Raw genomic sequence first — 14,271 nt, forward strand, 5'->3', positions numbered from 1 at the left:
TCTCTCCTTTTTCAGTTTAAAACCATTCCCCCTCATCCTATCACTCCATGCCCTTGTAAAAAGCCCCTCTCCAGCTTTCCTGTAGCCCCTTCAGGTACTGGAAGGTGCTAGAAGGTCTCCCTGGAGCTGCCTCTTCTCCAGGCTGAACAGCCCAAACTCTCTCAGCCTGTCTTCAGTTCTTAGTTCTATAGGATGTGGATAAAACTTTACTCTGAATAAGTGTGCCTCCAACAATTAGTTTCAATGAGTTGCCTCCCCAGTAGTTACTCCACAGCACCAAAGCTCCATCGTCATCCACTATCTAAGACACTCATCTACACTGAGAGTCCCAAAAGCATCCTCCCTTCACCTGCTGTTCACAGCTGTCAACAGTTCTTTTCCTTTTTCTAAACCAGAACACTTTCAATCTGGATCACTTACGCTCGTTCACTCTGACACTGCACAAAGCAACATAGGGAGTAGAATAATGGGAATGGATGGCTGGCAGCAAGCAGGATTGCACTGGACAACACTGCTTGCTTACAGCATCTGTTAAAGGCCAGACAGGGGCCAGAAGAAAATGTTTCATCTATGTACTGCTACTCTGAAAATCAAGAAGGACATGATCCAGAAAATTCTGCAGGAAACAATTTTATTTAAGGATCCTACAGATGAGTGGAACATTTCCAAGTACATATGCTAGGGCTTGTCTGTTGAACCAAATCCGTAACAGCACAGAGGGAAGCTGACCTGCAAATGACACTGTACCAGAGGGTCTCTGCTCTTCTTACTCCCTACTCTCCTCTCAAAGGTCTTTAGTAAATGTTTTAGTCACCCCTCGGTTCTAGTCTATCAAATTACACAATGTGCCAGAAGTACACTATGAAACTGATTAAAACTTAAATCAGTTTTGGACTTGAAACACTATTATGCAGGCTTGTGATTAAATATACAGAAGAAAAAGTTACACTTTATTATTAACAATCAAAATCCAAAAGGCATTAATGACATTGCTAGAAGAATTTTAAGGAGAGTCCAAATGATCAGCAGATTAAGCATCACAGAGTAAAATAACCTTTCAACTACAATCCTGTCTTTATGAACCAGACAGGACCTTCTTTGAAGTGAATTAAGCAATTGCTGCCCCTTAAAACTAGCAGCTGGTCACAGAAAGCAGTATGTCTCAGTTTATATATTCAATTTAGTTAAGTATTCTAAGTGTATATTTATGCTGTACTTAAGCCTGCATAACGGCTAGCAAGCAACCTCTAGCACGAGATTCCTCCACCTTAGTTTTAGCTGTAGGATTAGGCTAAACATGCATATTGCAGTGAGTCCATCTTAACACCTCCTGTCCTTCCAGCCAGCTCTGACATGAGCTGGCTTCTGATTGAGCTCAATTTACTAATGCAGAGAAAATAACATTACCTTATCTCTTTTCCAGGGCACTGATTCAAATCAGCTCTGTAATGATTTCAGTGATCACCACAGTTTGTATGGAGCAGAGGCCTCCTCATTTTTGTGAGCCATAATATCCACAACATCTGTAATGTGTAATCTCATGCCTTATCAATTAAGCTGGATGATGTGACAAAAGTAATCTTCCAAATTAAGAGTTTTATGTCATATCAGCCACTTGAATTCATCTACCTTGTGGCTAAATAATCACTAGATCTGCATCTGCCACAAGGAAAGTAGGTAGAAGTCAATAATGGAGTCAGCCTCTCCATCAAACAGCAGTTCACCATTAGACCAGCAAGGCATCCTTATTTTCAAGCAACAGCACTTTTTAAACAGACTCAGAGGTACAGCCTCAAAGTGAGAAAGTAATCTGATGGTCAAGAAGTATTACACCAGTTTCATCAGAAGGTGAACCTCTTCAATCTGGGCTCCAGCATCCTGGAACCTTTGCTCTTCAGAGGGTACAGACTGCATTGGTTGTGTGCAATTCTGTTGTACAAGGAGTGGTATGTACGGTACTAAAATTTGAATTTACACACCTATACAATTTCAGTGTTAGACAGAAGACTTCATTCTCCTGTCTCATCCCTGATAGAAGGCAGCTGGAACTTGAGTTTGTCCAGACAGCAGAGGGGGCAGCCATGGCATGCATGGACATAGCAGCACAGTTTGAACCACCACCTTTCATTTGAACAACCACTAACAACAGTGTAGACGTAACGATATGACTTCAGCATGAGGGACACAAACCTGCCAACACCTTCTGTAAGTAGAAACGTACTTGTGTTGCTAGACTGTGCTAACATTTGTATCTTCAAGCCTTCCCTGCTTGTCACCTAGGCTAGCCAATTTTAAAGCTGATGTGGAAGTAACTCCTCATGTTACAGCTGCACCACGTTTTGTGTAGACAGTCTTAGGCAGGCCCCATCATGGGCCATACTGGCATGGAGATGAGAAATCTACAGCTCTAATTGATCTCTCCTGACTCATTAGTCAGGACAAAATCTAGGTTAAGACAGGACTTGAAATTTTAATTCAAATTCTAACTAGCTTCAGTTCAGACTTCGTACTGCAAGCAAAAAATTTACCCGCAGTTGTCACAAAAGAGAGGTGTTATTCTGCAACAATAAATGCTACATCACCAAAGTCTGTTCTCCAGTCCCAATAGTTTAAGTCTCAGCTACACATGAAGTCCAACTCTCTTCATTTGCACCCTAGGGATACAGCTTTTAGATAGAACTCCTTAACAAGTCTCCTTGGACAACATAATTTAGTTCACCCTGAAAGAATGTTAGCTCTTATTGTTGTTGGTTTTTTTGGTTTGTGTTTTTTGTTTTGTTTTGTTTTTTTTTTTTTTTTTTTTTTTATTTGTTTGTTTTGTTTTTTCTATAAAAAGAGATTATGGGATGGACTTCAGCTCCTTATCTCTTTGGACATGGCTCTAATCTAATCTCTAATGACACATTTCAGCTGTGAAACACAGTCAGCCTCTAGAACTTCCAAGTATGGTGGACTCTCCCCTTTTGAGTCTTCCACAAGTTCATTTCTCTCTACAAGGCATGCTTTTGCTCAAAAAGACATTTCTGGCCTGAAACAGAAGCACTATGCAAATACTTCTGGCCTTTTTGTACAGATGATTGGACCAGGCTAAACTATCAATCATCCTGCTGACACTTAAGTGCTATGAAAACTTTTCTTAATGGCTTTAAAATGTGGAGTGAGTAAATGAACAATACCACAGCTGATCAAATCCAAATTCTCAAGGTACACTTGAGATGCTGGTAATGTAAAGCTTTATCAGCATTTAAACAGGAGAAAACTACGCATTTAGCAATGCCTTGAAAGCAAAAACTACAACCCCATTTCATAAGGGGCAGAAAACAGCTTCCCTGCTTTGGCTCTACCAGTTTGCCACTGCTGAAACAGAGATGCAAAAAGTTTTGTACCTCCAGCCAGTTAAGAGGGCAGAGAAGTTTTATAGTCACAATTTGGCCAAGACCTAGTACTACAATTCTCAGAGTTACAGCAATTACAAAAATATAAAAAGGCTCTCAGAGGCAGGGGCGGGGGGACTTAAAGGGTGCTGCCTCTGCACATTCCTACTACTTACATGTCTGTGGAAGAAGTGAAAAAAAGGCATCAAACTCTCATGGGTCTAAGTATTCAAGAGGGAAAAACTGAATTACAACATACTTTGTGGAACCACAAAGCTTAGAGGTTTAATATCAACCCAGACAGCACAGATCCAGCACTACTTACAGAGCTACTATGTTGTTGAAGCATTACTGTTAATGCCAACAATGACTGCTGTTTCATTTTTAAATGATGTAAACATTGTCTGACTTAACTGCTCTATGACTGCAGCAAGATAAGTCCTTATTTATTTTGTCACAAGTTATCTAGAAAGTACTTCACTCTGATGTACTTCTCAATTTAAAGATATATCCACCTTCTCTACATATTTTTGTACTATATTAGTTCAATTCTCTTACATTGAAGCCCAGTGAGGAACAGTTAGGAGTAGCGGTAATATTTAATACTTACCAAGAGCAATACACATTTGCTGTTTGAAGCTGATGAGTAAGGTATGTTGTACAAAGAATAAATGCAGTGTTTTCTTGCCCCTCAGATTCCAGATTACATATGATGTCCAGCACTTCTTTGCAATCCACCTTTGCAATCTTAAAGGAATAAAAGCAAATTAAAAGAAAAGGCACTTTATTCTCAGCATGTTTACAAAAGAAATGCATGTTTACCGTATCAAAGGAAATGGTCTCACAAACACATGAACACATTATGTCTCCTTTTAATACCCAGACTTCATACCACACCTCATGCCATTCTGTAGCTGAAAGAAGTACACATATGTTAGTTCTAATCTCTTGTTTTCTTTGAGACTAACTTCCATTTTGGGCAGCTTAACAAAATACATACAAACCACAGTCTATCTAAAACTTCCCATTCCTTCTCTGCACTTGCAGGCATCCCTGTTTTCCTTTTGAAAATTAAAACCCAGGTCCAAAAACGTCAAGAGATGTGAAAAAGCCAGTCTCTTGTCCTCTTTGTCCGTAAGTGCTGATTCTGAACAATCACAAAGCATGACGTTAAAAACAGAAGTGTTTAGAGAAGAGACAAATCCCATGGAAGCTCTGGAAACCTACTTAAAGGTAGTACCTATCCATGTATCAAAACAGGGCATTAGCTTGGTTATAAGCCAAGTATTCTAGACCACAAACAGTAATTATGAAGTGCTTTTACTATTAAGACAACACTATTTTTAGTACATATTTTTAGTACATTTTCCACCAGATCTATTCCACTTCATATAATATGCTGTACTCAAGCAACATCTACCTTAATCAGCTGTTGCTACTACAAACAATTCAAACCTCTTGTTAATCATTAAAAATAATGATCTAGAAAGACCAAAGGGAAGTTAAAATACACCAAACTAATTTTCACATTCAGCAGGAAGAGCAGAAGCAGGTGTATTACCCCAGTTTTCCACACAGGCTTGACACTGGAGTTCATTGAGCAATGTCAGCATTTTCTAGGGTCCACTGACTTTTGGCGATCAACTGGAGACCCATGACTGACCTTCTGCAGCAGACATTTTTAGAGCAATTCACAAGCTGCAAGTGCTTGCAGATGTGTCAGTTTTGCATTTGAAAAAGAGTAAAACATAGCAGATTGTTTTGGTCTAGTGTTTTGTCACGGACTCACCTCTGGCAAGAGAGAAACCTAAAGAACTGATTTAAGTGACAATGCTTTGCTAACTAAGGGGACAGACATCATTGCTCCTTGCATGTCAGAAATAATAAGCACTTAGAATATCTGTAAATGAAGTGCCACCTCCATCAGGTTGGCAAGATGGAAAAGTAAGCCCATACCAGTGGCCACATGGAAGAATTTTGAAGGTGTTCATCACTGCACAGGAGAGAACACGGCTCTTCCAGCTTACAGATAAAAACAACAAAAAAAAGGATACTGCTGCATACTATCTCCCTCCAACATCCTTTGCCAGCAGTACCTTTCTTCTGTTCTCATCTGCCTTCGGTACTTACAGGCACACAGGCTTTCAGCTTGTGTGGGAAGTCTAGTTGAATACAGGTCTGATAGCTGGGCAACTCCAGTCTTCTCACAGTATTCTACCACTCAGTTATTCCTATTCTCTATAGATGACAGTTTCCATCAGCACATTTTATAAAGCAAGTCAGGAAAACAAAGCTAAGTGACCCAAACTTTTGTCTTCGATAATTTCCACAATTATACACTGTCATCTCCTCAATACAGCGGCAAACATTCTTACATCATGCAAGAGGCTGCCTGCAGCGGTTTGATACAAACCTGATCTTCTAGGTCTTGGTTTTTAGAAAAACAAAAATTGTCAGAGCATGGAAATATGGGATATGTTTCCTCCACAAATATGAGGACGACATGGCAGCCTGTGATCTACTTGGCCAGGCATCACTTGACAGAGACCATGCTCAGTTTCCCAGTTCCATTAAAGGAATAATCACTGAACAACGCTACCACTGTTTTAAAACTAAAAACTTAAAACCCACTGACTAGGGTTTCTTAGGCTACAGAACAATAAAACCCTCATTTTTAGCAGCCATCGGTTACTCCTCACTCAGACTTGCACTGTAACAAGACCTGGAACTTCTTCTGTGTGCTGGACCAGCAGGAACAGCACAAACATGAGCTCCAGCAACAGGCATGTCTATGGCACTGGGAGCAGCCTGTAGTCACACAGCACTTTGGATTCACTCTCCTTCTCACAAAGAAATTTGATTCCTTTTGGCCAAACTGACTCATATTCAGGACATTAACTACTGAGTAAGCAACAAGGCAATTTGTTTTCAAGTTCTGTTTATTTCAAACTTTGTCAATGATCCATCTTGTTTCAGACCTTGTTTTTTTTTTACGTGTTTTGTTTTTTTAAAATAATATTTAAGACAAAAAGTCCAAATGCACAGCTTGAATTCATGCAACAATATCTAGTCAGTCACTTAAGTGACAAACCAGACACTTAGTAACTTAAAGTGTCTTTACTAAACCTGGAATGCTAACCTGTGCTTCTGTTACTCTGTTAGAAACCCAACAAGACCAGCAGCTGAATGAAAGTTCAGAGACTGCAGAATGAGCAGTACTAAGATATTTTAAATTAGAATTGTTGAAAAATGCTGTCATCCTCCCCACGTTCCGTTAACAAGAAGGATGCCAGTTTACTCCTCAAGGTTATTCCATGGAACATACAACCATGTAAGATTTATCTTGTCTTTGTCTTCCATGTTGTTTTAGTTTGAAGAAAAAGTTTTAACATTACAATGATATCTCATTTCTTATGTCACCATAAAAATTTCCTACCATTAACTTAAGACTTCTACCAGTTTTTTTAGTAGGGCACCCAACCTGCTTATCTAGAGAGACTTACCCTCCTTTCAGGAGCTAGAGATACACCATGAACTGACTAAAGACAATTTAGTTTCAGCTCAGAGACTGTAAATTCCCCCCTAGCTGAGTTGGGACAACATACTCTTGAGCCTGTAAATGCAGGCTACTCTTTTGTAGCATATTACCTTATTTACATTAAATAATGCTGCTACAGCTGCAAGAATTTCAGAGCTGCTGCCTCAAAATTTAATAATAGAACATGTTTTATATCAAAAGTATTTAATTAAGCATAGACAGTTTGCAGGGCAAGGAAGATTTAGGTTAAGTTCTTGTAATCTTCCAATCAAATTGGAAATTACAGAGGGAAGAGAACACTTGGTTTAACTTGACAATGGAAACAATACAGTAACTAAGAATATTTTTGCAAGCTAACTCATGATAAGCAACTATCCTTCCCCAGTGTTTTAACAAGCTGCATTGTCTTTCCCTCTTGCTCTTTTAAGCATACAACCCAAGAACAATTCCTTATTCTGTAGGCAGTGTCTGGAGAGGGCCTCCAAAAGATGACTGTTCTTAAGCTTCCCAGTTGAAATTTTTATGAATGGGATAACAGGGATTTCCTTACATTCAGACTTCCTCTAGTGCTTTACTCTCAGATTTTTGAATGGTCTTTCTCAAATACAGTCCAGACTAAAAAAAAATCCTACTTTGATGATAAGTGATGGCTATATGGAGCTCAAATTCAACCTAGCAAGCAATCACACTGACATTCTACAGAGGTGACCAGTTATGATTGAAACAAACAATCTGGTTTTAATTTTAACTGGTTGTTTCATTTGAAAACCCTGTTTTATTGCTACATGTGGCTGGCACTTGCCTTGCAGAGAAAGCCATCTTAGATTACGGAACATTTGGGGCTTTATGCTTTTTGCAATAGTAAAGAGTGTTATTAACTACTTGTTAACCAGCATGTAGGAGAACCTCTTTAATTAGCATTTTCATTGGTTCAATAAAATTGGCAGATTCAAGCCAAACACCAGACTCGGTAAGCCAGACAGCAATTCTTAGTTCTGTTACTTTCTATGTTTCTCACAGAGCAGCATGAGATTCTTGTGAACACATAATTACACAGTCATATTATTTGTTACATGTGTTCCTTAGGATCAATTCAAGGTATCAGAAGGTACCAGAAATGAAAAGGACAATTTATATATAGTGTATATACACACAGAGTTATAACCATATATATATATACATACACACACATATATGTACGTGTGTGTATATATATGAATGTACCTATACACATGTATATAAGTATGTGATGGCCTATAGATATAGATAGAAGTAGTTCACCAGCCTTAACTTTTAGGAGCTGAGCAACTTAACTTCCAAGCCTGACCTAGCCATGCCAATCACTTCCAGTTCCTGGAAAGGGATGACCATACATTGTCTAATCTTCTGAAACAAATTATTTCTCTCCAGTCCTCCCCAAGCTATCTTCACTCATATTCACCCCTTTTTGTAACATTTACTTTCTTACTTAAGCCCTGTTCCTCCATCTATCCCATCCTAATCTGAACTTCAGATTTCACTTAACCCTTATTTCTTTTATTACAGTTAATTCCCTCTTCCCCCTGCTGGATTTTTGGTTATTGCCACCTCTCGTTCTCCAGCAGCTGCCATTCTTTGAGTTCTTCATCTTTCATCTTTTTTCTCTCTCTTTTGCCCACTTGTCATTAGACCTGATAACTTTCTACCTAAGGAAGACAATAGGTAACATGAACATATAACACAATTCTCGCCTTCTGAAGACAGGTGGAAACAGAAGTGTTTTAGAAGTCTCAGATTTCAGCAATTCTGTAAAGAGTGACAACTACACAATACCTGTGACCAAGCATGCAAAGAAACATTACACACAAATCCTCATATTATCATTTCTTTACGTCAACTCTCTGGCACTGTAACACCACTGACTCTACACTTTTCACAGTGTTGGCTACAGGTCCAGTCAAGTCAATAAACCATAGTTTTAAGATACTGCTTTGATGCTTAGTGGCTTTATTTTCCCTTAAAAGGTTTAATTAAGTGGTTAGCATAATTTCATTCAGTTCCTCAGTCTGTGTTCTAGCTTCTATACTTCTATACTTGACTGGCAAGTCAAGACACTTTTCTGAGTATCTAGGTAAAACAGCTGCACTTCACAACTCTTAAATGAAACTAAAAACTGAACACAATTTAATGTGATTTCTATGCTGTTCATCATTAGTAGCCAGTCCAATCAAAGAACATGTTTCAAGCTACCCATATATCCCCAACACCTCCAGTACGCAGATCATGTCTGCAGTGAGGTGTTAAATGCATTCATCGCTCCTACAGCACAGCAAACTGAGGGGAATCTGGCTCAAACTGAAGAGACTGTCTGAGGGTACACCTATCCAAATACTTATTTTAAAAAAGAAGTATTTTTAAAGGAATGCTTTTTAAATAGTTTACATGCATAACAAGAATATTCCAAACAAGTCTGCCACTCACTCAGGAAGTGCAGACACAAGAGTTGCATTTTTTATGTGAAGCTTCCCCCGTTTCAAAAAGGCTTACTCAAAATGTTCAAGTTTCACATTTAAAACTACACCAAACCCATACAACTCTAACAAGAACAGTGAGATTGATAAAATAACAGATGTGTGAGATCAAGAGGCAACAGAGGCAAGAGTTGTCTGATTGCTGTTGCGACTGCAGCGTGTTAACACAAATCATTGCTATGACTTACTGTAAGAGGAAGACTAACTGCTAAAACTGGGTTTCAAGTTCTGGAGCAACAACTTTAAGCGGGTTTTTGTTTGCTTGTTTTGTGGGGTTTTGTTTCATTTTGTTTTTTAAACTTTTCTTTCCTAGGTCAGAATGACTAGAAGTAACTGCTCTAGTACTAGTATTTGAGTCAGAAAAGACAGCTTTTAAATTATATTTTGCTTACAAGGGGGAATGAAATTACAAGCCTTATTTTAAGCTTTCAAACATATCTAACCTCGAATGCAAGCATATAATACATACTTTTCTACACCAGCAGTTAATATAAATGTTCTTTTCTACTGCAGTCTGCAACAGATCATTTGTCTTTCGGAACTCTGCTGCAACAGTTTCACTCTTCAGCTTCGGTTCTTAATATTGCAGAAATAAATTCTAAAATGCTTGATAGATATACATTAAAAAGGGACTATGGATTACTAACCTCCTTAATGGAGTCTTCATTAGGCAGCATAGAACACACACATGTGATGTAGGCTTGGCGAAAAGATGAAACATTTGCAATTTCTGGAGAATCTGCACACAATTTTGACAAGAAAGTAGCTTGTGGGATGCAGTTTGACTTCATCAAATGTTTTATTCGCATCTGCAGAAAGGAAGGCCCTTCTCGTGTAATCAATTTATTAGCTAGGAAAAGAAAAAAGCCTTTGAGAATACACCAATTTACAGCTGACACTTAACTGAAATTGTCTCACTGCATTCACACTTTATTTTATCACAAACTTGTATAAGTACAGTCAGCTTTCTTAGGAAACTCTAGGTGTGATAAAAAGTGACAGCAATAAATGGAATATTTTCTCCCAAACAAATTCAGACCAACTGTGTAGGGAGAGAATGCTGGGCTACAGAAAACAGACACCCCCCCAACCAAGAGAGCATTCATTAACACAGTAAAGCAGTATGCCACAGCAGTGGCTAAAGGACACTGATCAAACCATAGAGTATTTTGAACAAGATACAGTAGTTTAGCTGAGATTCAAAATCTTCAACTTTTCATTATAGCTTCATATTCCAAAGAACTGAAAATATTTCAAACAAAGCATTACATACTTTTCAACCAGAGATTTTTCTACCCAAGTTGTTAAAACCTCACATAATGCCAAAATATACAAAATGAAGTAGAGGGTGAAATGTTATCTTTGTGGTACTTTGGAAGAGTTGTGTTTGAGACATGCTAGGCTTATCCTCTAGACCAACCAAATACAACTAATCATTATGAGACCTGATGAACTAATTCAATAGTAAAAATGTAACTTCAGATTATTTTTGTAAGTAGTTAGCAAGATTTACTTAATCTGATTAAAAACCTCACCGATTGAGTTTGATTCTCTTGCCAGGTAGTTATCATAGAACCACAGAATATCTCAAGTTGGAAGGGACCCATAAAGATCATCAAAGTCCAACTCCTTGCTCCTCGCAGGACTACCTAAAACTAAACCATATGACTAAGAGCATCATCCAGATGCTCCCTGAACTCTGACAGGCTTGGTGCTGTCATCACTTCTCTGGGGAGCCTGTTCCAGGGACCGACCACTCTCTCAGTGAAGAGCCTTCTCCTAATATCCAATATGAACTTCCGCTGATGCAGTTTCATTCCATTGCCTCGTGTCCTGTCTGCTGGTCACCAGAGAGATCAGTACCTCCCTCTCCACTGTCCCCCTTGAAGAAGGTGTAGACTGCAATGAGGTCCCCCCTTAGCCTTCTCTCTCCAAGCTGAACAAACCAAGTGACCTCAGCTGCTCCTTGTACATCTTGCCCTCAAGGCCTTTCACCACCATGGTCACCCTCCTCTGGACACACTCTAATGGTCTGATGTCCTTCTTATATTGAGGTGCCCAAAACTGCACACAGTACTCGAGGTGGGGCCGCACCAGTGCAGTGTAGACTGGGACAATCACCTCCCTCGACCAGGTAGCAATGCTGTGCTTGATGCATCCCAGGACATGGTTGGACCCTTTGGCTGCCAGGGCACACTGTTGGCTCATACTGTTGACTCATAACTTGCCATCAACCCAAAGCCCCACATCTCTTTCCACAGGGCTGCTCTCCAGCCTCTCGCCCCCCAATTTGTATGTATAACCAGGATTACCCCATTCCAGGTGGAGAATGTCGCTCTTGTTAAATTTCATACAGCTGGTGACTGCCCAGCTCTCTGGCCTATCCAGATCTCTCTGTAAGGCCTCTACCCTCAAGGGAGTCCACAGCTCCTTCTAATGTAGTATCATCAGCAAACTTACTTCACATACATTCGGCTCCTGCACCCAGACCATTTTTAAAAATATTAAAGAGCACTGGCCCTAAAATTGAGCCCTGAGGAACCCCACTGGTGACTGGCCGCCAGCCTGATGTAACCTCATTTACTATAACTCATGGAGCCCGACCCATCAGCTAATTGCTCACCCAATGTATTATGGACTTGTCTAGCTGTATGCTGGGCATTTTATCCTGAGGGATATTGTGAGAGACAGCATCAAAAGCTTTGCTAAAGTACACGTATTTCGCCTTAGCTGACAAAATAGTACGCTTCAAGACAGCTACGGTGCTATTTCCAGCTTAACAGAAACATCTAGAGAAAGGTTTGATACTAGTCTCTAGATTTGTACATATTCAAAAGACCCCTGAGAATTAAGAAAGATGAGTCAATACATTCTTATACTGCATGCAATAAGACATATCAACCAAGGAACAAACTAACTGATGATTTGTAGAAGAAATTATGGAAATGCTTGAGATGTTCTGATAAAACACATATTAGAACCGGTGTTCTGCAGCAGCCGTAGTCAACCAGATACCTGTAAAGCCTGCAAGAGACTGGTTTAGTCAAAAAAGTAAGTTTGCTTTAGAATAACAACTTATTGGAAGAGCCATTGCATAAAAATATTTTCACTACGTTGGTATCTTATTATTATTATGTGAGATGGGCAGCTAAGAAACCAATAGCATACAAATTTCTGAAAGAGAGGATTGTACGTAACACAGAACAGGAAAATTCTTATACTTTCTGCATTTAAATTATTGTCCAAACAGAAAAATGACATGTTCTAACAGATACTACCTAGCTGGCAGAATCTTATAATGTGCACCTAAACAGAAAACTCATTTCAGGGGTCAAGTACATACTATATGCTTGTAGTGAGACAATAGTATTCTGCTGAAGTTTCCTTAGTGGCCCATTAGAGATCATTTTAAGATTCAAATCTATGGTACTGGTTTCCATTTTTCACACGAAAAACCTCTGAGCAGTAAACTCTTGACATGGCTGACACTGACACTTCAAATTAAGCAACTTCAATGAAGAAGATAAAAAAAGCTGGCTAGCCAAGAGACAGTCTGCAGTAAGTTCCCCAGTTGCTAGGAAAAAAGCCTCCTCTCAAAAATTACATCTGTATATGACACTGTGCTTGAAAATTTATCAAGGAAAACTAACAGTGCTTCAATACCCATCCTATTTGATGTAAGAGACTGCGACCACAGCAAGGTGGCCAAGAGATCACTGTAACTCTAAGAAGGTTTGCTTACTCAACTTCAGAACAAAGTCATCTATTCCAGGTGAAGCATACTATTCCCTGGCACGTCAGTAATAGTTTTTAGCGCCCACAAGCATTCAAAGCAGTTCTGTAGCCTCTATTTCTACAGCTCTTGGCTCACAGAAAAAAATAAAAAAATTTTCAGGTCCATGAGAAGAATAAAAGAAATACTAGGGAAAAATAAGGTATTCTATTTACCTGCTCTAAGAATGATTTAGATTACTCTTGTTTCTTATTACACAGCTAGACACGCACTTATTGCTCAAGTGAAGTTTTTACTGACATGCCAGAGCCAGCTAGTCAAGACATGGGAAATGTTTTAAGAGTACCTGCAGTCAGCCAGACAAATTCAATGTTTTCAGGTTACACTCACACTTTTATCTTTAAGCACAGATGAGAGAAACTTGCTAATGAAATACAGGAGGTGGACTCACTGCTGGTATGGACAAGAGGGTCTCAACTTGCTGCAATCTTTGGGAGCAGCCAGTAAGCATGTGCACCCCCTCCTCCCCCAAGGGTGGAAGGTCTGTGCCCCTAGGCCAATTCCTCCACACCTAAGTGTGTATTGACCTCTGCAAAGGAGGCAAATGACTAACTGAGCTCCTCTGTCATGCAGATGTTAAGTGGTGAAGGTAGGAACAAAAGTCAGAGATCTAACTAGTGATTTTTTTTTCTTAGCACTTAAGTTTTCCTTTGAAGTGTCTATTCTTTTCCAGCAGCCTGCCTGCAACAACCTCCCTTTCCCTGAAAAGGGAACAAAAACTCATGTTGCTGCCTATTCCTCAGAACAGTTGCTTTCCCCTCAGAGAACCTAATTTTGTACTCGGTCCTAAATTTGTTGTTTCCAAACATGTCCACGAACAGATTTTCTTGTTCCTTCTCTTCCTAGACCTCCTGTTGTTGTCTGTTCTGTCCCAGTGTTCTACCAAGCATCTCAGGACTAAAAAGGCCTGCCATAAAAATCAATGCAAAGACACCTTGCAACCCTTCCCTCCTCCAAACCTTTAGAGTAGTAAAGGATCAGTGCAGTTTCAAACTCTATATGTATCTAAAGGACTCTCTTATCCTAGGACCAAAAGTAAGGATAAGAGATTCCCCT

General features: G+C 39.4%; 1 protein-coding gene across 3 annotated transcripts in view; it reads right to left on the minus strand.

Annotated features, from left to right (window-relative positions):
- RLF (RLF zinc finger) overlaps positions 1-14,271 on the minus strand; it is a 56,937-nt gene that overhangs the window by 11,867 nt on the left and 30,799 nt on the right. For all 3 annotated transcript variants that reach the window (XM_068418003.1, XM_068418002.1, XM_068418004.1), the window contains 2 exons: positions 10,070-10,272; positions 3,985-4,121 (listed from right to left, as the gene is read on the minus strand). In XM_068418003.1, coding sequence (XP_068274104.1) covers positions 3,985-4,121; positions 10,070-10,272 — 340 coding nt within the window. The remainder of the gene's footprint in view (positions 1-3,984; positions 4,122-10,069; positions 10,273-14,271) is intronic.

Source organism: Nyctibius grandis, chromosome 24, assembly GCF_013368605.1.
Source record: "Nyctibius grandis isolate bNycGra1 chromosome 24, bNycGra1.pri, whole genome shotgun sequence".
NCBI classification, from domain to species: Eukaryota; Metazoa; Chordata; class Aves; order Nyctibiiformes; family Nyctibiidae; genus Nyctibius; species Nyctibius grandis.